This window comes from Vicugna pacos, chromosome 29 (assembly GCF_048564905.1).
Source record: "Vicugna pacos chromosome 29, VicPac4, whole genome shotgun sequence".
Classification (NCBI taxonomy): domain Eukaryota; kingdom Metazoa; phylum Chordata; class Mammalia; order Artiodactyla; family Camelidae; genus Vicugna; species Vicugna pacos.
Genome location: NC_133015.1, coordinates 16,252,900 through 16,278,905, shown reverse-complemented (window position 1 = coordinate 16,278,905; position 26,006 = coordinate 16,252,900). Strand labels below are relative to the sequence as shown.

General features: G+C 40.0%; 1 protein-coding gene across 2 annotated transcripts in view; it reads left to right on the top strand.

The window, feature by feature from the left end:
- PREX2 (phosphatidylinositol-3,4,5-trisphosphate dependent Rac exchange factor 2) overlaps positions 1-26,006 on the top strand; it is a 235,978-nt gene that overhangs the window by 136,309 nt on the left and 73,663 nt on the right. The window contains exons 24-32 of one of the 2 annotated variants that reach the window (XM_072951849.1): positions 5,775-5,994; positions 6,681-6,888; positions 12,527-12,706; positions 15,032-15,126; positions 15,896-15,978; positions 16,696-16,786; positions 17,426-17,554; positions 21,415-21,456; positions 24,987-25,204. In XM_072951849.1, the coding sequence (XP_072807950.1) occupies positions 5,775-5,994; positions 6,681-6,888; positions 12,527-12,706; positions 15,032-15,126; positions 15,896-15,978; positions 16,696-16,786; positions 17,426-17,554; positions 21,415-21,456; positions 24,987-25,204 (1,266 nt within the window). Of the gene's footprint in view, positions 1-5,774; positions 5,995-6,680; positions 6,889-6,979; positions 7,231-12,526; positions 12,707-15,031; positions 15,127-15,895; positions 15,979-16,695; positions 16,787-17,425; positions 17,555-21,414; positions 21,457-24,986; positions 25,205-26,006 lie in introns of those variants that run through there. The other variant, XM_072951850.1, reaches the window with a different exon arrangement.

Below are 26,006 nucleotides of genomic sequence, written 5' to 3'. Positions count from 1 at the left end.
TAGGGACCCTTCTGTATGTTTGCTCTCTCCTCTAGGATATTGCCCACTTCCACAAAGTCAAAGCTGGCTCATCACCACCATGTCTAAATGAACGCAGAAAGAGGAAGTGGAGAGTACAGTGCTTCCTTTGGGGGGCAGGAACCGGAAGTTGTGCACATCACTCCTGTTCACATCCTATTGGTCATTTAGTGAAAGGGAGGCTGGGAAATGTAGTCTCAAACTGGACATCCACGAGCCAAACTTAAACTAAGGGAATTTTATTACTAAAAGAAAGAAGGAGAGAATGAATATTGGAGGAAAGTTAGCAGGTAACTTTGCAGGTAAGGCTGTCTTAGAGGAGATGGTATAGGGCATCAAGGAAAAAGGGTTCTGGGTTAAGTAGGTCCTAAGATTATTTACTTGCTAAAGTGGAATGTTATATTTGGCCTTCAGCTTCCTGTTGGCCAAAATGAAAAGGGAAATACAGCCTATTACATATTTATCAGCATCCTCATGATAAGTACATGTTTCCTAAAAGAAGCAAAGCTTTTCTTGGACTGAGTTCTAAAAGGAATATCTCACACTGGATTTCAAAGAGGCAACACCAGGAAATGTCAGAGCAGCGCCCTTGCACGTATCCCTGTAAAAGAAGCAGCCGCTTGTTTTGTGTGGAAGATATTTTTAATACACTTTTTAATGAAAGCGCATAGGTCAAAAACTCAATTTCACAAGAGCAGATTTGTTGCAGGATGGGACAGGAAGAATAGGGAAATATTTACTAAATATTTACTAAATTGTATGTAGGCAATAGTTGCTTGAGGAAGATTGTCCTCTTCCACTTACAAACTACTTGGAAAGAAAGGTCAAAATACAGGAAGTAATTATAATATTGGCTACTTAACCTACAAAGAGATGCCACCATGAACGACTGAATGTGCTGGCACCCAAACCCTGCTCTATATGGCGGTCCTCCCTGTGGTTATGTGCACACAACGGTTTATATAGCAATCTGCTCCAGGTATCAGGCATTGCATGCTGTATTGTAGAGTTCACCTGTGTTGTATAATCTTATCAACACAGTGGTGTAAGACACATTATCCATTTCATTGATAAAATGACTGAAGCTCAGAGTGGTCAGGTAACTTACCCAAAGGCACACAGCTGGGAACAGCAGAGGAATTTGACCCTTGCTCCCTTTTATTCTAAAACCGGTTGCTGTTTGTTTACCTGTAGTTGACACTGTGCTGCACAGGTTGTGTGCTAACCGGTTGGGTTCTGGCTGCAGGAGCAATTGCATTTCAGTAAAGGAGAAGTCGTTGTGGATTAAACAGTCAGCAGATGCTAGCTGCTGTAAATTGGAAACCTTTGTCAGAGTGAAGAGGAGGCGAGATGGCACTCAAGTAAAAAGAGATATCAGAAGTGAAGGAAATGAGAACTGAGAACTTAGAAATGAGACTGACCTTACTGAGGCCCTGGACCACCTGGACTAGAAGGGAGAATTTGAGTTGGATGCAATTAAAGAAGAAACCTGACAAAATCTGTTTTTGTTTTTTCAGTGATGTTTTGGAGTGACATCATAAACAAATCATGAGCTTTGTTTGTTAAAAGTCCAGGTTGATGATGACTTGGACTCATGTGGAAGCACTGGGGGTAGAGAGAGAAAGATTGGTTCAAGCTGTTTGCAGGAGGAAAATATGTACGAATTTATGGTGAGCTGGTTATGGGGCTACAGCAGTGGAAAAGGTGTTACCTATTGGTTATGATTTGCAATAAACTGAGGTGCTTATAATGTGGGCGATGACAAGCTTGCAGTCCAGGGCTTTTCCCCCAGTGTTGGGGGTTCTCAAACATCATCCCAGCGAGAGAGAAGTGTCTTCTGTTTCCTTGGGAGTAACTGGGAACCTGAGAAGCTTTTAAAGCAGAGGTGGACAGCCTACTGGGCAGTGCTGGGAGATGATATAAAGACTGTCACTGAAGTATGAAAAGCTCTCGCACGTACGTTACTGCCGTTTGAGCCTTGAAGTAACCGTGTGTACGGAGAATTCTCACCATCGCTCTTCTTTCTCAAGGGGATTAAGAATTTGCTTTAAGTCACGTAGCTGGCGAGCAGCAGATGAGCTGTCAGTCCTGTGGAATGCTGTCTCACTTATTTGATTTTTAATTTAGAAATAAATAGAAGCTTGTCATCAGCTTGGCCTTAAATGCTTTAAAAGCTATCCTTTCCTCATCCCTTCTTGACCATAAACCTATTTAGAATAATTGGCTCTCTTTCTCAGTAAATAGAGAAACAAGGTTAGCCAGAGAATATTTCAAGAATCTTTTCTATTTGAACAAAATGTTGATACGCAGGATAATAGCGTGTCATGTAGGGTCAGCTCCGTCTGGGTATCAAACTCATGTTGACAGAAGTTATTGCATTTGTGAATATATAATTTTAATATTTACTTTAAAACTACTGTTAGCAACACATTTTTCTTCCAGATGAAGGCTTCAAACACCTCTCTTCCTATAAAATAAAATGTATCCATAGAAACTAAAATCTCAAGGAGGCGGGCTTTCCTTTATTTTGACTCTCAAAGTTTTTGGTTTTAAAAATAGAAGCCAGTTGATGTCTGGTTTCTAGTCAGGCTGCTGGCGTCACATTTGAGTTTTTGGCCAGTCGTGCAGGCCACAGATGTTTTTCAGCCCATGTGTCAGTGGAGTTCAGACCTTACTGGGGACCTGAATGAACCCTGCGCTGGCGTTTCATCTCCGTGGGGCAGGAAGTGTGGGCAGTGCAGACATAAAACTATGCCCCGTTGGGAGGAACACATTCACGCTCTGTCATCCGGAGAACTTTTTAAAAATTCTAGATTCATCCTTCTGTTTTGAAATAATTTCTTAATTGGGCTTATTTCTGGCACTGGGGATACTTCCTCCATAGAAATATTTAATGAGCTTGCAAGAGAGAGTTCCTGTTATTACATGTAGGAATCTAAGTCTTACTGTGAATATTCCAAGTACCCTGAGTCAGTAATGCCACACCATCCCCACACTAATGTATGGATTGAGAAAACTGTGGGTAAAATCTCTCCCCATGTCCCCTTCCCTGATACAAAATTTTTATAACTTCCTGCCAATGGGGTTTTACACGTCCTTGAACTGGGAGACCGTCTGCAGAATAACAGCTCCTTTTGTATTATTTTTGACTTTTAGTCACATGACTGTAATTGAATGTAATGTGTTGTCATGCTCAATAATAATTCATGAATTAACTATCGATGCAATAAAAACCTGAAGTTCCTTTTCCAAGAAGTACTTATTCCTGTCAATACACAGATGTCTTAATGTCTGTATTTAAAAATAAATATTTCCCTTGGCCCCCACAGTCCTCTCTACCTGCTGTTCCATTTCTTTGATCTCTGTCCTGAGGAGAGCTACCTCCACCTGCTGTCCGTACTTCTGTCCGTAACTGCTCTCTCACTCACCTTTCGTTCTCCACATGCTCAAGTGGAGCTCTGGTCCCTCTACGTAATGGAACTGGCTCTCTCTAAGGTCACTGGTGGCCAAAGCTCATTCACTGTCGTTCTTACAGTCCTTGCTTTAGTAGCATCTGCTGCAGTTGACCTGGTAGCTCTCTTAAGCAGTCTTCGCTGGCACTGCCTGTCCTGGTTTTGTCTTTTCATTGTGGCTCATTCACAGTCTCCTATGCTCGTTCCGCCTCTTCCCTCCAGCCCCTCATGTGGCAAAGTCTCCCAGCTCAGGATTTGGTCTCCTTTTCTGTCTCCACTTGCGAACCCCTGGGGATCTCATTCAGTCTCTTGGCCCATTTGACCTTTCCATTTGGGTCTCATCGTATCTCGGATGTCACAGGTCCAGAATCAGCTCCTGATGCCACCACTCCACCGTCTGTTGCACCTGCTTTGCTCTCTTGCACAGTCAGGCTCATCCTCCCCATTGCTCTGTCTAAACACCTTGAATGCATTTGTCACGCCGCTGTCTCTCACAGCATTCTCTCGGCTCTGCCTTCGAAGTATGCAGCCTTTTCTCATTGCCTCTGTTACTGGCAGCCTAGGGTGAGCCCCTGGCGTCAGTCCTGTGAGTGGTCTTCCGGCTTCCACCCTTGCCCACATGCAGTCTGTGCTGAATGTCTGTGAATCTCAGTCACAGGAAAAGCTAAGTCCTCCCACTGGGCTCCGAGGTCCGCATGATCTGTCCCATCCTCCCCCTGCCCTCCCCGTCACTCTCTGCCCTGGTCACACTGATCTTCTTGACGTTCGTTGAACACACCATCCTTGTGGCTTTGCAGTGATGCCCTCTCCTCCAGGAAGGCTTCTCTTCCAGGCATCCTTATTCCCGACTCTCCCTTCCTTTGAGATTTTGCTTAAACATCAGCTTCTCAGTGATGCCTGCCCTGACCACCCGATTACAACTGGCAGTTCATTCTTCCCTGCCCTCTGAAACTCCCAATCCTTTTACCCCGTCCCCTTGTGTTCACAATTGCATTTATCATCTTCTAACAGTATATAACTGACTTACAGTGTTTATTGTTTGCCTCTTTCCTCATTACAATATAACCCCCCGGAAGGCAGGAATCTTTGTTCATTCACTGTTTCCCAGCATGCCCAGAACAGCGCCTGTTTCAGAGAGCCATCGCTATATAATTGCTGAGTGAATGAACGAAGCTGGTCATAAGCCCGGGCTATGCTTTTTCCACAATAGCTATAAAGCATGGCCCATCCCACCTCATTCCTAGCCCACGCCTTGTATTCTTTATTGCAAAATTGCAGTTTTTATTTATAGAAAAGAGCTTTTGTCTTTCTTTATGAGCTTCTGCAAAGTAGATTAGTGAGATCAGCGTTTCATTCGAGGCTGCTAACAAGGATACCAGGTCCACATTTCCAGGGCCGTTTACAACTGAATGATGCGATCAGTGTTCTCCAGCACCCGCCGCCGTCAGTACAAGAACTGCCTTCCTCATTGTAGGTTTGGGTTGCAGAGAGGGCTCAGAGTTCAGCAGCAGAGCACGCTGTCTGCCAGCACATTTCTCATCTTCAGAATGTCTCCAGCCCATTTCCAGCACCCGTGGCTGTGGATCAGGCTTCAGGTGGCTGTACAGACCATGGCAAGTATAGGCCATGGATTTGGATTGCAAAGTTTTAAGAAGTGGAGTGGCTCTCCGGGGACGTTGTGTAAAACCCTTGGGTAAAGCTTTAGTCTCAGTGGCACAGAAGCAGAATCTGCTCAGATCTCCTGGCTGACCCTGACCCAAGGCTCAGCAGTGATTAGTCAGAACAGAGAGAAGTCCAGTTGATTCTGCCCATTGTCCTGGGGTTCGGAGCCAGCACCCCCATGCCTTGCTGTCTAACCTGCTCACAGACTCAGATTTGGCTTGGCCTTCTGACAAGTGTTTGGAATAATTCATCTTCTTCTACCCTTGACCTGACAGCTACTTTGGAGTACTTGGTGTCCTAGGATGCCAATTTGGTTTCTCCATGAGACTCTCAGCTGCTAGGAGTCTATGGATTTGCATCCTAGTAAGTGGTATTGATCACTTGAATTCATGTCTTTTAGCACTTAACTTGCGATCAGAGTTTCAAGGGAACCCTACGCATTGACTGCCTCTATTGCTTTGCTCTTTTAGGAATATGTGGGTTTTAATACAATGATTTAATTTCTAACAGCTTGTAATTGATTTTACTTGTTCCAGCTGACATGATTCAATTCTCTTTTGATTTTGTTATGGATGACAGGAGTGAAATGTTTGAATTATCACTGCGTGTTCAACTGCTTTTCATTTCTTCTTTCATTTACAGTTTTCTCGGGTGCTAAAGAATAGAGCCTGGCCCACCTTTAAACAGGCCAAATCTAAAATCTCCCCACTGCACAGCAGTGATTTCTGCCCTACCAACTGCCATGTCAATGTGATGGAAGTTTCTTATCCCAAAACGTCAACCTCCCTGGGGAGTGCGTTTGGAGTTCAGCTGGATAGTAGAAAGCATGGTTCTCAGGATAAGGAAAATAAATCTGAACAAGGTATGTTGGCTTTTTAAACTTTATCAATTTATGACAAGGAGCTTTGGCAATCATGACTCTTTCTGCATCCCTGAAGTTAGGTAGATTCCTGGAGTATAAGTGAGTGTGAATTTTTATAAAGAAAGGATTTCTCGCTCTAATAATTTTTTTGGAGGGAGTGGGAGGTAATTAGGTTTCTTTATTTTATTTTTATTTATTTCTCAGTGAAGGTGCTAGGGTTGGAGTCCGGACCTCATGCATGCTAAGCATGTGCTCTACCACTGAGCTATACCCTCCCCCAACTCTAATCATTTGGATAATTATGCGTAAGTGTGTGTAGGCTGAAAATGGAGTTATGCATTTTCATAATTTTTCTTCAGAGAAAAATGATTATTTTTGCCTTCTCTGCATGTATGATGTATGTTACGCAGCTCGTCTAAAATGGCTCTAACTGTGAAAAAAAAATCAGCAGGAACAGCTTCAAAGGCTGCAGAGTACCGTTCCACACCATCACAATGGGACAGGGGATCAAACTGTAGTCCTGGTTTTTAGTCACAGCTCTCCATAAGCCTTAATTCCTGAATTAAACTCAGCATTGGATTGGCATTTTATTTTATGTAAGCTTGGACGTCTGAAGTGAATTGCACTGGATTGTTACTGTAAGTTCAAACTAATAACTGTTCTGCGGGATGGCTTTAACTCCTCAGGGAAACTGAGCCCCATGGTGTACATCCAGCACACGATTACGACCATGGCGGCCCCTTCAGGTCTGTCTCTGGGGCGGCAGGATGGGCACGGTCTCTGGTATTTGTTGAAGGAAGAAGACTTAGAAACCCAAGATATCTATCAGAAACTGCTGGGCAAGCTTCAGACTGCACTGAAGGAGGTGGAGATGTGTGTTTGTCAAATCGACGAGTAAGTATGTTATTTATTGTACTTTCAATTGTGCCTAATGAAATAGCTGCAGAAAAAAATGACTTTTGAACATCCATCATTCTCTCTTTAGTTTTTGAAAATGTAGGAATTTTTGTTGACCATATGGATCCTCTTCATTCCAACACCTGAAAAATGGTAAAACGTGGCAATTATACAGATCTGTATTTTAAGGAAGGATTTAATACTAAGAAGTAGAACAACAAAATCCTGTCTTACGGAAAACACGAATGAAGTCTCAGTGTGCAAAAGTCAAACTGAACAATATGATTGAAAGCGTATGAGCTGTGTATGGGGATTTCCTTGCATCTTTTACAGACCAGGACACAATCTTTGGTGGATATGCACTCAATAGGTATTTATGAAAAATGTAAAGTCAAACAAATCTTTACTGTACTTGTTGAATGAGTAAAAGCAAAATCATAAATCATACATCCCGTGGACCCACGACTAATACTTTTTTTCTCTTCTGATTGAATTAATGGTTTATTAAGCAATTACCCAAATAGCTGGGCTAGAAATTTGGAAATTTTTACTAAGAACAGAGAAGAGGAGGGAGTCGAATAAAATTTTTCCAAAGAGGTCAACTCTGGTTCTTATTTAAGACTTTGATGGAGGATTGCCGGGACTCTGTAGTAGGGTTGGCCCCATCAGGGTCAGTGATGGTTCTTCACATCCAGTCAAGGCAGCTCTGCAGAGTCAAATCAGTATGAGGCGCGAGGTAGTTCAGTTTCTCATGTATCAGACAGGATGAATCATGCTAACGAATTACATGTTTGTGGTGGAAATTATAAAAATGAATACCTAACCCAATCAGCCTAGGGCCTGACATCATGCTTGCTTATCATTCAAAGGATTGAAATTGTTGAATACATTGTCGTTGGTAGAATCTGAAAATGGTTTAAACACCATTTTCCTCTTTTTACTGTACTCTCTTCACGAAGTTGCAGATTTAGTTTGCTGTCAAATGTGTATTATTTAGTTCACACACATCATCCCTACTTCCATGGATAATTCAGTTTTGACATGAAATAGACTTATTCTAAGCCTTTGTTATCACTAGACATCATACTAACAGAATTTTAATTAATGTGATCTCTTACTTTACACATCTTTGATACTTAGCAGTCAGAATCAATGTATTAGATGCATCATAGTTCTAAGGTCATCTTTAAATACTTACTGTTTAGTATGCTATTTTTTCTAACATTTTTATGAGTTAATTTAGAATTGAAATTCTGTTCTCCTTTGCCTAATACACTAGCTTTTAAAAGTTACTAATAACACTTGATATATTGTATTGCGACTGCCCCATTTATAGACTTAACAGTATGAGGTTACTAAGAAAACAGGTGGCTATTTTTAAGCAATGGTATGATATTTGGAATTGTTTTACAATGACCTTGTGACAGAAAATTTAATACTTTAGGGCACTACATTTTTCTGTATTTATTAATAAATTGATTTTATTATATGTTATGTTCTATTACAGAAACTAGTTTCTTTTTTCCCTTGACGTATCTGGAAAGTTCAGGAGGAAGACTATTAACGAGGCAGTAGGTAGTGCGTTGAATCATGCATCCCAGCTCTCAGAGGGGTTTCAGGAGAACATCTGGACCAATCCCAAACTCCCAGTTAAACCAAGAGTTATTATTCCTGTTTCAGATGAGTCCTCTGTCCGTGGCAGGATTATTGATGAGCCTGAGTGAAACTGCCACAGAAACCAGGTCTCTAATGCGCTGATTGCCCAACGCTGCCTGGCAATTGACCAGACTTGGGCTGTCTTTGTTAATTTATCAACTTTTTTTTAAAGTTCAGCTAATGTAGATATATTTTCAAGAAAATGGTTAGCACCAAGAGGCTCCCTTTACTTGGTTTCAAATACTTTATATTTGAAGTGCTAGTTTCAGAACAGGGGTTAAGCTATTTTTATTAACCAAACTACTTAAAACGATTACCTATTTTTGCTTACGATGTCCCCACCCTGTTGTTCTGAAAGCCTTCACCAGCTGTGCGTGTTTATTAGGAACATGAACGTGAAATGAGCAAATGATTTGAGAAATTTCCTTGGTCTTCTCTGTGTGCACCATATAATTTAATTCTAAATATAAGTATGTTTCATATGGTTCAATGTGAAGTATAACCTCTTAAAACCGTGCAGTTGTCCAAGGGCCTGGATTCCCCATTGCCGCATTCAGAGACGCTGCGGTGCAGCCAAGCTTGACAAATTATTTAAAAAGCTAGTTACCAAACAATTTTCTCACCATGTAGTAATTTTTCTTGGTCCGGCATCAATGCCTCTGCAGAGTGGAGACTCAGATCTCAGATGCGTCGCCAAGTTTTAAGAGAACTGCCTCACGACATCTCATTGCTAGCCTTTCCGGAAGTCATTCATTTCTGTGAAGGGCCTGGTGGCCAGCTTGTCTTCACATGAAGTCTGGTTCCCTGTCACTTGGGAACACTTCTCCTGGAATTAAATTTCCTTTAACACATAGGCATTCCACTAAATCCTCCTACCAAACATAGAACCAGAGACAGATTTGCTGTCCAGGAAAGGAGATAAGGTGATATTATGGATTTAATCTAGACCCTGTGGTTCCTGTTTCACCTGGGGAAGCTGAATACTTGTGCCCTTTAGTGGGCTATTTCCTGGTTAATGACGCATGGGTACTAGACCTGAGTAAAGGGAAAAACAATTCATGGAGAATCCAAGACCTCATACGGGGCTTTAAACTTCAGAGTTTGCATGTTCTCAGAAGAAGGAAATGAATAAAGGGTACTGAAGACAGGAAATTTGAGAACAGGCTCTCTTTTGCAGGTGCTAGATGCCCCAGGATTGAGTGATGAACAAAACACATCGTAGGACAGTTAGCGACCAGGGGGAGTGGTAGGGTTGGTGGTGGAATTAGCTTTGAGGCTTTCCCAAGCGTTTTGCTGGTAAATGTATAAAAAGTGGGTGCAGTTTCGTAAAAATTATACTGTATTATAGGGGCTTATGTGCCGGGCATAGTTACGGTATTAAATGCCCTGACTTCTTTCATTCTCACAGTCCTCCTGTGAGTTGGGTTATGAAAGGCTAGGCTGTGTCACAGACACCTCCAACTTAGTTTGGTCACTCCTACCCTCACAGGGGGATGTGGCCCAGAGAGCTGGGCTGTGTGGGCAACACTAATGACCGCTTCTGCCCTCCATGGGTGATATGCAGAGAGCGGGTGTTCTGCTTCGTTTGCAAAGTAAATGTATGTGAGTGTGTCTCACCCCGTCTCTAAAATGAGGATAATAATAATAGTGGTGATGATGATAGCAGTAATGGTACCTACTTCATAAGGGGGTTTAGAGAGCGAATGAATTACTGGCTCCTTAAGTACACAGCATCGCGACTGGCATAGGAGCTCAACAAATGTTAGTGATGGTGATGGTGACAATATTTACATCTCCATTTAACAGTAAACACACAGGTAGATGCGATCCACCACACCACATACAAAACTCTGCATTCATCAGTTGCATGAGGCGCAGATTGACCTGGACAGGCAGGCAGCTCAGGATGTTAATTCAGAACCAGTGGACCTGTAAGCCATTGGAGGGAGCTTAAAACCGTAAATGACCAAAAGTAAAGGAAAATATTTCCATGTGGACAAATATTAAGGTTTATGCTGTATTATTGCTTTTAAGAATCTGGAAATTTGAAGCAAAAACATGGTGTCAGAAATACTGTTTCACGATTTTTTTTTTTTTTGTCAGCCTAACGATTGTTCCCACAGGGTCAGTGCAAGCATGACCACAGCTGTTTAAAATGAAAAGCCAATGTGTGAACCCCACTCATGTAACTTTGAAAAAAATGGTTATGCTGAGCCCCATGATTTTTAATTTAAAAGATACAGAAAACACAGAGGAGTCCGTGCAGAATGAGAACGCCTGCATCTCTTTCCTCTTTGTTATGCAGAGTTCATCCGTCTGTGCAGTGTGCAGCTTGGGTAATTGGAGTTAATCTAATGCTTTAATCTTTCGGGTGGAGGGAGGGAGTAAATACCCAGTCTGTCTTATGAGACATAAAAGTATCTTTCCAAATAGAAAAACTGTGTTGAAAATAATTCATATCTTTGCAAGACCTTGAGCAATGTCGCACAGCTCCCGGATTTTCCCAGGTGTGTAAAAACTGTAAGATGCTGAAATATTCAGGTATCATCTCGCCGTGAGACCTGACCTGACTACATTATTTGAAATTGCAGCCCTGGCTTCCTTCCCTTTTTTTTTTCCTCCTTAACATGTGTCACCATGTGATATACTATGGAGTTTATTTGTTTATTGTTTGTTTCCACCCAGTAGAATTTAAGCTCCAAGAAAGCGGGGGCTTTTGTTTGTTTTGTAAACTGCTGTATGCACAGCACCAAAGGCAATGTGTGGTACAGTAAATGTGTTTGATTAGTTAGTGAAATCACTTAACAAATATTTACGCAATGCACTGCACTGGATTTGATGTTATGGGGTAAAAATAAGAGATAAAAGACACTTCCGTGGTCTTGAAATCAAACAAACACGACATTGCTGTGGAAGAACGAGTGTCAGGATACGCGCGTATGTGCTGCTGACTGCAACAGGATGTCAGCGGTATTTGGTAAACGAGAAGGTGGTTGTTGGCTGGAGAAGCCGTGCACAGGCCCTTTTGTTCAGATGTGGTTTACTTTGTGCTGCAAATTTTATAGCACACTGTTTGATAGTAAAGATGGATCCCATGTTTGTGTAATTCTGAGTTAAACAGTTCTCAGAAGAACCCTTTTACAGCCAGTCAAGTCTAGAATCGGTGCTACGCAGAGTTGGAATCAAGTTTTATGCCAGTTCAGAGTCTGAACATCTGTGTGTTAGCCGTGAGCCCCGTGGAAGAGCTTTTCATCTGGGCAGATTCACGATGTTTCATCACGACTGGATTGTGGATGATACAGGGGTAGCCTCTGCCGCCTCCTGTCCTCACCTAGTGTGTGACTCTATTTAGTGTCTTAGGATCACAGTCCTGCCTGCATGAGTGTGAGAAAGGTGTGACAACATGATGGTCTCCCTGAGAAACCGAGACAGCCTGGGGGAAACTCAAGGCAGGGGGTTAAAGGGGCTTTGAATGTCTCAAGATAAGCCAGTGAGGAGATTTAAGCACATTTAGTGTTAGTTTTAATATCTGGATGGTGCTTTACAGCTTCCCAAGTATTGTCATGTGGTGGTGACATTGATGACAGTGGCTGGGGAGCAAGAGGATGCCCGTAGTGTACCAGGAATACGCCTGCATTTTGTTCTTATGGCAGCTCTGTGGGCCAGCTGTTCTCATTGCCCACCTTTCATGGATGTCAAAGAGAACTGTCATCATTTTGCTAGGGTGACACAGCCTGGATTTGAACGCAGCTCTCTCGTCGAAATTGTGTGCTGTTCCTATTACTTATCCGGAGAGGAACGAGTGAGCTTTGTATGACTGGCTCTTTATGCAATAAGATAGTAGTTTCGGAGGAGACATAGAAGAAGCACTCTGGAAATCTTTGCAAGCCCATCCTATTCAACAAACAAGGCACTTACCTATAGCCGCCAGTGTGAACATGTGCACTTCTGTTTTTTTATCTTCCATATTCCATTGCAGCCTTCTGTCTTCGATAACATATTCTCCTAAATTAGACCGTAAGGCATCAGAGGGCATAGTACCGACAGACAGTGACAACGAGAAGGGAGAGAGAAACAGCAAACGCGTCTGCTTTAACATGGCAGGAGATGAGCAGGAGGATTCAGGTCATGACACCATCAGCAACAGAGACTCATACAGGTAATTCACAAGTTCCTTCAACTCATCTCATCACCAAAGTCAAGTGTGATTCTGTGTTTTCCACAAAGGCCTTGAAATTTTTTTTGACTGTTTTTTTTTTTTTTTTTTTTTTTTTTTGCTTGTTACTCCCACAAAGTCACTGCTGGCTGTTACCATCCCCAGACAGAGCATAGTGACACGTCACAGTCTTTCAAATTCTTCCCTTTTATAATCTGAGTAATTTGAAAAAGGCATTTTTCCCTCCAGCTGGGTGGAGCTACTTCCGGAGATTCGTTGTTCTCTTATGGATTGTATAACACGCATGGCAAATAAGCAAATTGTACCTTTATTAACAGTTTCCTGCAATGTCTGTTTCTGATTACTGGGTAGTAATAGGGGCTCTTTTTGTCTTGTTTCTCTTCTTTCTTCTTATATTCCACATTGCAAGCAAATTGGACTGATTTCATTTGCTCGCCTCTGACCAGCTCTGTGCCTTTTTCCTTCCCTTGCCTGCCTTCCGTACAGTTTTGGTAAGGCTGTTGTTAACAAAGTACCAGGAACGGGTGGCTTGAATCGAAATTTGTTTACTTATTATCCTGCAGTTCTTGGGCTGGAGTCCGGAATCCAGGGGTCGGCAGGGTTGGTTCTTTCTGAGGCCCGGGAAGGAAGGCTCTGTCCCAGGTCTCTCTTTTTGGCTCATAGGTGGCCATCCTTTCCCTCTGTCTCTTCACGTCCTTTTCCCTCTGACCTTGTTTCTGTGTCCAGATTTCCCTTCTTATGAGGATGCCTGCCATGTTGGATTCCCACCCCCACTAATGACCTCATTTTAACTTGGTCACCTCTGTAAGGACCCTGACTCCAGATCAGGTCCCATCCTGGGAAACTGAGTGTTGGACTTCAACATGTGAGTGTGTGTGGGGGGGTGCAGTTCATCCCATGACACCTTCCCTCCAAGCTCTGTGGTCATCGTCTTACCAGGCTCCCAAATGACGGCTCCTCCAGTGAACTTCATTCATCGAAGGTGCGCTTTCTCCTTTGAATCCTGTGTCACCCGGAACCTCACTGAGGACTCGTTTGCTCCGTGTGCAGCTTCAGCATCTCCCATTTTATCTACATTCACTGCTGACGAAACCTCTCTTACTCGCTCTTATTTATTTATTATACAGTGTTTTACGATGAAAAGACACTGAGTAATTATCATTCAATCAAAGTTGTTTCATCAGAGATATTTAGCACAAACTAATAGCTAACATTAAAAACGTATTTTTACCAGACACGTTGGGGAAAAGAGGATGATTTCACATAATTCCTATACAGCCCTCTGGGGCAGGTTCTGATATTAACTGCATTTTACTTCTAAGGAAACTGAGGCCCCCGGGAGTTACATAATTTACCTGTGAAATCAAGTGGTCTGTTTCTCTGTTAACCACTCCACTATTCCAATTTCTGTGTGAATAGGATTTTAATGAATGTATGAGTTAATTATTCGTAGCAATTTAATAACATTTAAAACAGATTAACGACTCTTGACCGTTTCATTTACTTTTAGCTTCTAAGGAGACCCGTATGCTCTTTCATAAGAACCTGCGGTTTCTCCCCAGTGGGAAATTACAGCTCTAAAAATACTTTCTTACCTCAAATTCTGGTTGTCAGATAATTAAAATTACTCTCAGTCTCCCTCTAGGGTGAAAGAGAAATTTTAAATATAAATTTAAATTTAAATAAGTCTTTTTTACTTATTCTGAGAGGGGAAAAAAAAATTTTGTCTCCTGCACAATTTCTGAAATCTGTCATGTGCCCAGACTCACACGCAAACATTTCAAACTTTCTATCCTCTGACCTTCACCGTTACTGAGTAGTTACCTGCTGCGACGTCCTGTGCTGGGCTCTGGGGTGGACACAAGGTGCCACCCCTGCCTGGGGGGAGGTCAGAGTGCAGTTGATAAGTCGTGATTTAAGTTACCAGGAAGGCTCTCTTGAGAGGCAGAGATCATGAAACAGGACTTTGTGTCTCTCAGTAAACTGGCTACAGGCATAGGACAGCCAATGGATTGTGATGACTCTGAAGTTTGGTTTGACTCCTATAAATAACTATGCATTTCAAAAATTCCTTTAGGATTAGATTGTATGACTTAAGAAAATTTGAAATACAATTGAACTTAAAGTCCTTTTTTTAAAAAAATAAAGTAAGGTAAAATGCGAGTTGAACAAATTTATCTTTCTCGTAAATTTCTGTAAAACATATTCATAAATTTAACTGTGGCACAGTGAGTTTATCCGATAAGAGGTGGCAGGGAAACTCTGGCAGAGGCACTGTGGAAGTGACACAGACCTCGTTCTTTTCAGCGACTGCAACAGCAACAGGAATTCCGTCGCCTCCTTCACCAGCATCTGCAGCAGCCAGTGCAGCTCCTACTTCCACAGCGACGAAATGGACTCAGGTGTGTGCGGCGCAGGACGAGCGCTCGGCCACGCTCGGCCACACGTGTCTCCCTTCCATCAGCCGTTCTCGGCGGCTGCACGCACCACGTCTCAGTTTTGTGTGCTTGATAAAGTCAGTTTCCCAGTCCCATTGCCAACACAACACAAAGAGTGAATTTTTTAAAAGATGAGAGAAAGAGACTCATTTTTATATCAATTTGTGATTTTTAATGATCTTTCTGTGGTGCTCTGAAGGATGATACGTACACAGGAAACAAGTTTTACTAGCACATTAGGCATTGCTGGTTGTGTGAGGAAGGGGGACAGGCTTTGAAACAGGATTTTAAGACGGCAGGGGCACCTGAGCTAGCCTTACATGCCAGTGATGGGGAAAGGGGTGATGAGAAAACCACTGATTGATATAAATAGCTTATAAACATTGTATTTTGTGTGTGTTAAGAACAAAGATCTTTCATCCAATTAGGAGAAATCTTAATTTTGAAATATGCAGTTTATTCCAACTATCCAACCGTTAGAAAAATGCACCATCCGAAAACATCATGAACGTGGGTACCACTGGGTTCTTTCTGTGAGACCCTCTGCTCTCACCTCAGTTTCAAAGGAACAGTAATCTGACATCCTAATAGCTATGAACACTTCTGGAATTATGTTTCTGAACATGAGAACTAATGGATGGATTAAGAGCTAGTGTTTATTTTTTATTTTATTTACACTAAAATGTTTTGGAATGTTAAACATAAGATGAATGATTTTTTTTTTAACATCTAGGTGATGAGCTCCCCCTAAATGTTCGCATTTCTCGTGATAAACAGGACAAGATACATAGTTGCCTTGAGCATCTTTTCAGCCAGGTACGATTGGGACCATTGTGGATATTTTTTCTAGACTAAATAAACTGTCAGAAATCCCTTTTTCAGACATAGTGAAAGGAGTTTAGAGTTAGAATGGAAAAGCCGCCATCTGCTCCTCAATTTCCATAGCTTAAAGTGGGGAAAGAAATTCCTTCAGCCAGCTGACCCAAAGGATTGTTATGAACGTCAAGTATTTCACAGTCCTTAGAAAATTATGTGTTCTACAAACAGAAGTCCTTCTTTTTATTATTTATTTCTTTGTGGGTTCTCAGATTCCTTTTTGACATTTCCTGTTCAGCTTCACTCCAAATTTCAAGAAGCACAGGATTGTCTCGGTGCTCATGTTGGTGTTTTGGATTTTTAAAAATTTACATTGATAACCAGAAATCATAGTGTAGTAGCTTTTACCACTTTGAAAGGATTATGATAACTTTTAGGGTTTTTTTAAAAAAAATAATTCTAGAATTCTTACTTCTTTTGTAAACTGAATGTATATTTTGTATTAATATATGGTAGGGCAGTAAGAGATGTCATTGCAAATGTTATCAGGTGAGTTTATCCCAATATTTTATTTAAACATAGATTTTACAAGCAGTGTGGGATTTCAAAAATAACTTGCTTTAGGGAAAAAACATATTTTACAAGATCTACTCTTGGAAATACCTTTTATGTACTATGAGAAGTGTGTAACTCTCAGAAATCTCTACTGTATGGTAGGTGGATTCCATTACCAATCTCCTGAAAGGCCAAGCTGTTGTGAGGGCCTTTGAGCAAACCAAGTACCTGACACCAGGCCGAGGATTACAAGGTAAAGTTGAAACAGTAACTATTCAAAGCAACTGGGAAACAAAAACGGAAGACAATATAGTCATGAAGCAAAAGCATAGAATGAGAAAAAAGTTCTGGGCGCTCACGTTTCATAATTTGCTTGCTACTGCTTCTATTTGAATGATTTTTGAATATATGTATGAAATCACTATGGGACCTTTTAGAGTTCTTTGAAAGTTTAAAATGTTTAATGCCCATAGGGGCCAGACCAAATGAGTTCATTGAAGAGACCTAAGTGTTGAGTTGCTTTTGCTGAAACCAGGCTTCATGCCCACGTGGTCATAGCCCAGTGGTGGGGGAAGGGGTTTGGGAAATGGGGGAGTAGGGGCTGGCAAACAGAACAAAACCTCGAACTGCCACTTTCTGACATCTAGTTCAGGGTGAAATAGAGTTTTTAATCTAAATTTGCTCCTTGGTTTAAACATTTGTGAGAAGATAATAATAAGATTTGACTTTATTTTGGATTTAACAGATTTTTCTCCCATGATAGAGCTGAAGAAATTGCTACCATGATGATAGCCCAGGACCACAGCAATGAAAGAAAGAGGAATCTGTAGTTTATGGGCTTGTGAACTGGTAAATGGTTGAGACTAAAGAGAGATTTTCTGTGTTTATTCAGAATTTCAGCAGGAAATGGAACCAAAGCTGAGTTGTCCAAAAAAGTTAAGGCTTCACATCAAACAGGATCCTTGGAATCTTCCCAGCAGCGTCCGGAATCTTGCTCAGAACATCAGAAAATTTGTTGAAGGTCAGGATGAAAAGCAAAGAACATCACATGACATTAGCAATACTCTTTTAAAAACCTATTAAACACCAAAGTTCAGCCATGCCCGGATTACTTTTTGGAGTGTTTCATGTTATGAGGGAACAAAAAGGACTGCAAAGGGTGAGGGCAGAGGAAGGAAAGAAGGAATAAGATTGCAGAACCTTGTGTTCCAAGGATCCAAGGATCTAAATGACATAGACTGTATCACGGAGAATATGCTCAGTGAATAAAATAGGGGCTTGTTCATATGAAGACAAATAGAATGTGGAGGGAGTTTCATATTTTATAATATGAAACAATATCAGAAAAATTTCTAATGGAATCACAAAAGGCATGAACTACATTTCATGGAGAGTCTTAAAAAATGAATTGGGAGTCTGTGAGAATCAAAATAATTACATAGGTAGCATCATTAGATTTTTAAGTTTCTCTTTCAGAAGTTTTTGTCTAAGTTGATTGTTACTAACTAGCATGAAATTGTTTACTCAGCATTCTGTAACTGGTACAACTCTGGTTGGAGATACAGAACCTCAAGACAGCTCCAGTGAGTCCGATTGCATGTTGTTTAGTGTCAGAGTTATTAAGTAGAAAGTTCGAAGAGTTTCCAAAAATGATTGTGGTGAAAAAGATGAAATAAGAAATTTGTTTAAATTTTTATAGTGTCTGATTCGGTGATTTTGTTCCTAGTGTTAGACTAGTGGTTGGCAATGTCTGGAGACATTTTTCGGTTGGTCACAATCGTGAGGATGCTACTGGAATCTATGGGTAGAGGCCAGGGATGGTGCTAAGCATTCTACAAGGCACCGACAGTCCCTCATAACAAAGAATTATTTGACCCAAGATGTCCGTAGCATTGAGATTGAGAAACCTGTACAATAAATATTATGCCTATGTTTAAATTTTTATTGGGTAGAGTCACTGAGATGACGTCTATCTCCTACTTAATCACTCAGCTAAGTTATGGAATCATAGTAATCAGCGAACTGAAGCTATTTTTACTTGTGATATTGTGATTTATAATAAAAAAATATATATTCGGTCTTCATCCCCTGTCCTGGCACAGAGATTATAAAACCCTTGGAATTTCCTGTGAAGAGAGGATAAAACTGTTTTTTTTTTTAACTTACTTTATTGATTTATTTTTTTGTGGTTAAGAATCTTTTTTAAATTGAAGTATAGTCAGTTGACAGTCTTGCATCAATTTCTGGTGTACAGCATAGTGTTTCAGTCATACATTTACATGCATATATTCCTTTTCATATTCTTTTTCATTATAGGTTACTACAAGATGTTGAATATAGTTCCCTGTGCTATACACTATAAACCTATTGTTTGCCTATTTTGTATATAGTATTTACTATCTGCAAATCTTGAACTCCCAGTTTATCCCTTCCCACCCTCTTTCCCCCTTGGCAATTATAAGTTTGTTTTCTATAAAACTTTTTTTTATTATGTTTACAAGATGACTTTTGCAAAGCACCCAGGGATGGTGGTTGGTTGCCTGGAGAGCCAACCTTGTGAAGAGAAGGTTGGAATTTTCCATCCTACCCCGACCCCCCCGGGAGGGGACAGGGGCTGGAGACTGAGTTGAGTTGCCGATGGCCAATTATGTAGTTGATCGCGCTAATCTAATGAGACCACCATAAAAATCCGGAAGGAGAGGGCTGGAGGGTTTCTGGGGTGGTGAACTTATGCTGGTGCCTGGAGCGCCGTGCCCTTTCCCCAGGCCTTCCCCTCTGCATCTCTTCCATTTGACTGTTCCTGAGTTAGGTCCTTTTATAATAAACTGGTAACCTAGTAAGTAAAATGTTTCTCTTGGGTTCTGTGAGCTGCCCTAGCAAATTAATCGAACCTAAGGAGGGGATCATTTCATTAGAACGTCCTCTCTGAAGCCTGTTGGTCAGAAGCACAGGTGACAGCCTGGACTTGTGATTGGTGTCTGAAGTGTGGCAGGGAGGGCAGTCCTGTGGGGATGAGCCCTTATCCTGTGGGATCGGGCACTCTCTCCAGGTAGAGAGTGTCAGAATTGAATTGAATTGTAGGACACCTCGCTGGGGTTGAAGAATTGCTTGGTGGTGTGGGGGAGAATACACGTCGAAATTGGATCCACCGTCACTTTAAATTCAAATGTCTATTAGTGACATTTCAACTCTTTGCTGCCTACAAAAATCATACTCTTTTAAAAATCTCCCATTTATTCCAGAAGCCTTTTTTTTTTTTCATTTTTTTCTCTGCTTTTTTCTTAATACCCTACGGAGCCTCTTCTTTTTCTTTTTCTTCTTTCTTTTTTATTTTAAATCAAATGTCTCTTCAATTATTTCCTTTTTCTTCTTACCTCAAATCATTTTCTGGCTAATTCTGCTGTCTCCATCTTTTCTGGCTCATATACACCATTACGAGATTCATCCTAAAATATTATGTTCATAATTTCAGTTCCCTGCCTCAGAGCCATAGAGTGAGTTTCAGTTAGATAATCTGAACTCATCAATCTGATGTTAGAAGCCATTTTTCAAGGAGGCTTTCCAATTGTCTCCCAATCTCAGTATCTTAAAGATATATAATAAAGTCTTTTCTGTGCTAGATTGTTGAATATTTGGCCCTTATTCTCTACTATATTCCCTTGCTGACACTATTTTCCACCCAGAATATGTTCCTACTCCCCTGACAATTAACTTTGAAAAATTTTAAGAACATTTTTGAGTCTCTCTTAAAAGAATTTTCTGCCAACTTTTCAATAAGAGCAGTGCTTCACAGGTAGACAGCACTTTAAATAATTTTCCAAGGCATTTAATATATATTCCCATTTATTTTTTTCCACAGAGACCTATAAAATAGATGATAGATGTTATCATCACTTATGAGTGAGCAAGTTTAGACTCAAAGTAGATTAACAACCTTCCAAAGATGACAAAGCTAGTCTATAATGGATGGGTCTCCTGACTCAGTCCAGTGTACTTTCTGCCTCTGAAATCCTTTTGTTCTTGTGTCTCCCTTGTAAAACTTAACTCCCCCTCAAGTATTTCCTGCATTTCTTATCTGTTAATTTTGTTGCTCTGACTCTGCTTGTGAATCTGTCTAGAGCAGGATGCAACCTATCCTTTTTTTATTTCCCAGAATCTTGGGCACATAAAGGAACTCTTTAAGTTTTAATATTTTCCTATTGCAAGTACACTATTTACTAATTGGGAGCAAATGAACACATAGCCCACTGGGCGCATAGCAATGAGTAGGACATTAAATACACATCATTTATCAGAAATCTCTGGTTGGCCCTGTGGAGGGATGGAGTGAGAAGAAGGGTATTTAGAAATATTTCGTATTTTTTTCTGTCCTTTAGGGCAGTGTCTTGAGCTGTAGATAAGAAAGGCACAATGTATACATATATTCCTAATGTATAATACACAATATAATTCACAATATGATATATAATAATATTTATACATTATATTATATATATTCTTTATATATTGCAAATATATAATTTTTAAAAGTTTAAATAATTAAAAAAATACTATTTGAAAGTTTATTGATCAAGACCATAGTAACTGTAGGAGTTTGGAGAACATGAGGCAAGCTACCACAGCTCAGGATGACCTACAAAAGAGGCAGGTTTGAATGGTGTTTCATAGGCTCATGTCATTCAGATCCAGAAGAGATTTTAGGGTCTTGTGCAATGGGTAGAACTTATCCAGGTAGGCAGGCAAAACTGGCATGCCAAGTGAATGGGAGTTTTGTTACCTAATGTGATAAGGTTGTGCTCATTTTTACTACACAGTTAAAAGTGTGATGTTAGTTGGAGAAAAAGAGTGAACAACTGACTGGTATGTCTTCTTTCTCTACAGAGGTGAAGTGTAGGATACTTCTGGCTCTTCTGGAGTATTCAGGTAATATTTTACATTATTTTCACTGTTTGAAATTTGCAATGACTTCAACTCTTTACAAAATAGATGGAAATATGACCCCTCCTCTAAAGCCTGGCAAAGATTAAAAAATTACTTAGTTTTGATAAAAACATAAAATGTATGCTCTTCTTCAATTACAAGTAAAAACATGAAAATGTGTAAATATATACAAAATATAATTAAAAAGGAGAGAGGAAACAGGTGGTGGTAAAGTTACTTGTACAAATAGATTTTACTGTGAAACTGTGTCTAGCTTTTGTTTTTAAACTAGGGTGTAGGTGGGTTCAGAAGCAAGGAATCCAGAAACAGACTGCGTTTGATGGGAAGAATCTCCATCTGAAATCGTATTGGAAGGGCAGGGACACAGAGAAGGGAAGACTTTGTGCCACTGTTACAGTCTACCACACTTGGAAAATTTAAATCATAAATGAAGGGATGAGCCAAATTAACCAAGATGGCTTTCTCTTGTGATGATTTTTGCCTGGCTTTTTGACTGAGTCATAATAATAAAAAAATTTTGCATTTTTTGGACTTTAATAATGGCAACACAGTCGATGGACATCACTTTAATGGATTGCATCAGATTCTCACAGCTTCTCTGTGAGGCTGTTTCTGTTTCCACAGCTTTAAAGGTGAAGAAATCTACGTTCAGGCAGATTAATAATAACTAGTAGATGGTATTCAGTCAACACGTTTTTCAAGCATCTAGAAGATTAAAGCATATAGATGCATTCTCGAGGAAATGAATATATAGTAGGCCAGTTCCCGAAGTGGTCCTGGAGTGCATTGTTTTACTCATCAGTATTCAGAAGGCTGTTCTTGCACATCCTTATTTTGATTTTATTTTGATTTTTCTATTTCTAGCATAATTATCCTTTTTCCAACTTAATTTGCTCACTCTTTTTTCCCTGTTACATTTGAATGGTACCAAACGTAGCCAAATTACTCCATACTGTGGACTAAAAAATTATGCTTTTCACTTGAAAAGAGTAGACAGTGTCTGCTAAATATTATCCTTATGTCTCTTTTATTCCTGTCTTTCTCTCTCTCTAATCGCTTCTTTTGTGTGTCTTTGTTTTAGTTTGCTTTCTTTTCCCTACAATCTCAGAATAATAACTGATTACTTGCATGTTCAGAAACCACCTCATTCCTTTTAGATCAGTGACCTTACTGTGGAACTTGAGCTTTGTAAACAACTGAGATTAAAAGAAGTGTTAATGTTTTAAAACATGTTTGAAGAAGAAGAGTTTAAGGAGGTGCTTAAATACTCAAATGAAACATCAGCCTTGGATACGTAAAAATCCATTTGTTTTGAGTGTATTCCCACTACAGGGGAATTCTTACTTGGCAAAAAGTAATAAACAAGCTGTCATGAAAAGACAGAACTTGATTTTCTTCATTTATTAGAAGCTGAGAGCAGCTGTTGTGATTCTTGCTGTAGTTCTTATTGGTAAAAATGAGGGATGGGGATAACTTGGTAAAGGATGGTCGTTCAGATAGCTTGTGATCCAGTGTGCAGCTAGAACATTGAGGTTCAAGACGGAAACTAAGTAGATAAAATTTCCCCTATATGTTTCTTGTGCATTCTTGCTTTGTTTTTCTTCAATTATCCTATAGTAAAGTGGAAGATCTGGGGAAATTTTAAAAAAATACTACTTCAATAGCTTTTGCAGGAATACTGTCATCTATTAACTAGAGAATAATTTCTTAAGACAAATCTAATTGGAAAGGCATTGCGTATATCAAGAGTGGAAAGCTAAGGTCTAGAAATGGAAAGATGGGGTTCCACTGTAAGCTTTAGGAGAGATCACGAGAGTTAGTAACTTTGCCCCTAGTAGAAATAATGATCTCCAAATTGCTTTAAGAAGAAATAATCAAATTTCTTCTTTTTTTCAATCTTAAAAAGAGTACTTAGATGTTTAGTCTGCACTCTGTTACCATAGTCTATATGCATGTGTTTGTTAGTTGCTCTACTGGTTCGTTATTTTCATCCAGTAAACATTTATTGAATGTCTGCACCCTGTTAGAAATTGTGCACAGTGGAATAGGTGTTTTGCTTTTTTTCTTAAGTGAGAATTGGGCAAAGTTCTTTCCCAGTTTAGCCATTTTATAGTTACCTGTAAAACTCTTCCATCTACTAGAGCGGGGTACGTGGTATATAACGACTTGAGGGAAATGTCTAACACATGTCATTAGTTAAATTAATAAGCTGAATCACCTGGAGTTGCCATAGTCAACCATTTTGACCTAGCAAAACAGAAGTTCATGTAGTTCAACCTAATAAATGAATATTAATATATAATTGAATAATATAATCAAATACCTTTAATATTTAATCCTTTTTCTAATAAAATTTTCAAAAGTGGCTTTTGCTAACAGTGAAACTGAGTAATAAGCAACAATTACATTGTGTGTACACATGCTTTGATGTTATTAAAAACAGGTGCTCGGTGTTCTTGGTAAACAACTTAAAAATTCGGCCTTTTATCAGTAAAGCAAGAACTCATCCCTGAGTAAAGGCAGCATTTATATCTCTGTTGTACACTAATACTGACAGTGCTTTGTTTCACAGGATTCCGAACCGTGGAAATATTCCATACACTTTTAGGGGTGTGATGATTTTTATCTGTGTTGTTATTCTTCCAATACAGGTAGTTTTTCAGTGTATATTATGTATGGCTTGGTGTTTCTATTGTTCATGTGGTTTGTATACATCCAGCGCCCCCCAGAGAAGTGAACCCCTTGGGATCAGGTTCTCAGGGACAGAGCTGCCTTTCATTTGAAAAACCTGCAGCCCAGGAGTGGCGGTTCACAGGGGTAAACACACCATCAAAGGGGCTCAAGCAAAAGTCCAGTTAATTGCAGAATAAGAATGCTAGTAAAAATCAACTTACACTAAAACTGCAAATGTATTACTTATTTCAAAGAAATATAGGAATTTATGAACTGGACCTATTTACAGCTCATGAAGTTGAATTGGTGACTTCAGGAGATACAGATTTCCTCAGTGTTACAAAAAATTGGATGTCAATACTCTTTCTCCCGTGTGCATTTCACCTTAATATTTGAATAGGTTTAGTAGGTAATTTTTTAAAATTTAGTATTAGTAATGTTGTATTTCATTTGCCAGCACAAACTGAAAAGTTGGAGTTTCCTTTAGGAAAGTGTCATTTAACAATGCAAATCGTGTTCCATCATGAAAAAAATGTAGATAAAATAAAGCCTTATTTTATTGGGTCATATGCAACAATTTGGTGATTGCAAAATAAAGTCACCAATTTCAATTCAGAAAAATTATTTTAATGTTTCTAACCTTTTTTGGTGTTCAGTGTTTTTCTCTTACCATATTTGGTAAAAGGTATGTGGACATGAATGGAACTCAAATTCACATTTGTCCCATGGTGTGAGTTTAGTGAAAGGATGAAATAACAGTGAATGCAAATCCTTAATGAATTGGTTTTATTCAACTATGATGTTTTTCAAAACTTTCTATATGTTCCCCTGGGTCACAGACAGTGAGACACAGCTCCGAAGAGACATGGTTTTCTGCCAGAGTCTCGTGGCCACGGTCTGCGCCTTCTCCGAGCAGCTCATGGCGGCCTTAAACCAGATGTTTGACAACAGCAAGGAAAATGAGATGGAAACTTGGGAAGCCAGCAGACGGTGGCTGGACCAGATAGCGAATGCAGGAGTTCTTTTTCACTTTCAGTCACTTCTGTCACCGAACTTGGTAAGGAACCACAGTGCCTCCTACTGGCTGTACCAAGTGTAACATGCGTTGGAACCTATTCCCAGTCAGAAGTGGTTCTCAGTAGCTGCTAACAGCCGAGACTAAGTCCTGTATCCCTAAGCGCTGGCTGGGAAAGTTGATGAGGGGACAGAGGGTCTGTCTGCTGCGGGTCCTTATTTCCAGCCCAGAAGAAAGAGCCCGCTGTGAAACCTGAGGTCCCCCTGAGGTTGATATTCCGTTAAGTCCTCTAGGAAGAGCTCTGACAGCTTGCACGCCCTACTGTCAGACAGTCTGTTTAAAATTTGCATGTGTTAAATGATTTATTTCCTTCCTCTGTATGCATGTTTGTCCTCTTAAATCTAAGAATGTTGCCTCAATTACTGTAGAGTATTCCATGTTTATGCATCAGTTGTCCACAGTGGAGAGGAAGAAAGCGTCTCGAAATATTTGACAAATAAAACTGTGGTGAACTTAGAGTTTTTTCACATACACTTTTCTGTGGTTCTGATGGTTGTCACGACGTATAAAGGCAAATATGTTCACTTTCTGTAAACTTAAGGCACTTGTTAAATAGAATTGTGAGTTGAAACACGAGATGCTGTTTTATTTGTTAAAGGACACACAGAAAATGTGGCTACCAAAGTAATATGGTTGAGGTTTTAAACAAATGTATATGAGTTTGCACAACAAAATAATGTTTTTCTTCAATGATATTGAGGACAGGGAGGTAATTGCAGTCATAGAAAATTCTGAAATGATAATGTAAGGTAAGAAAATCTATCCACCTCAGTGTTTTTCAGAG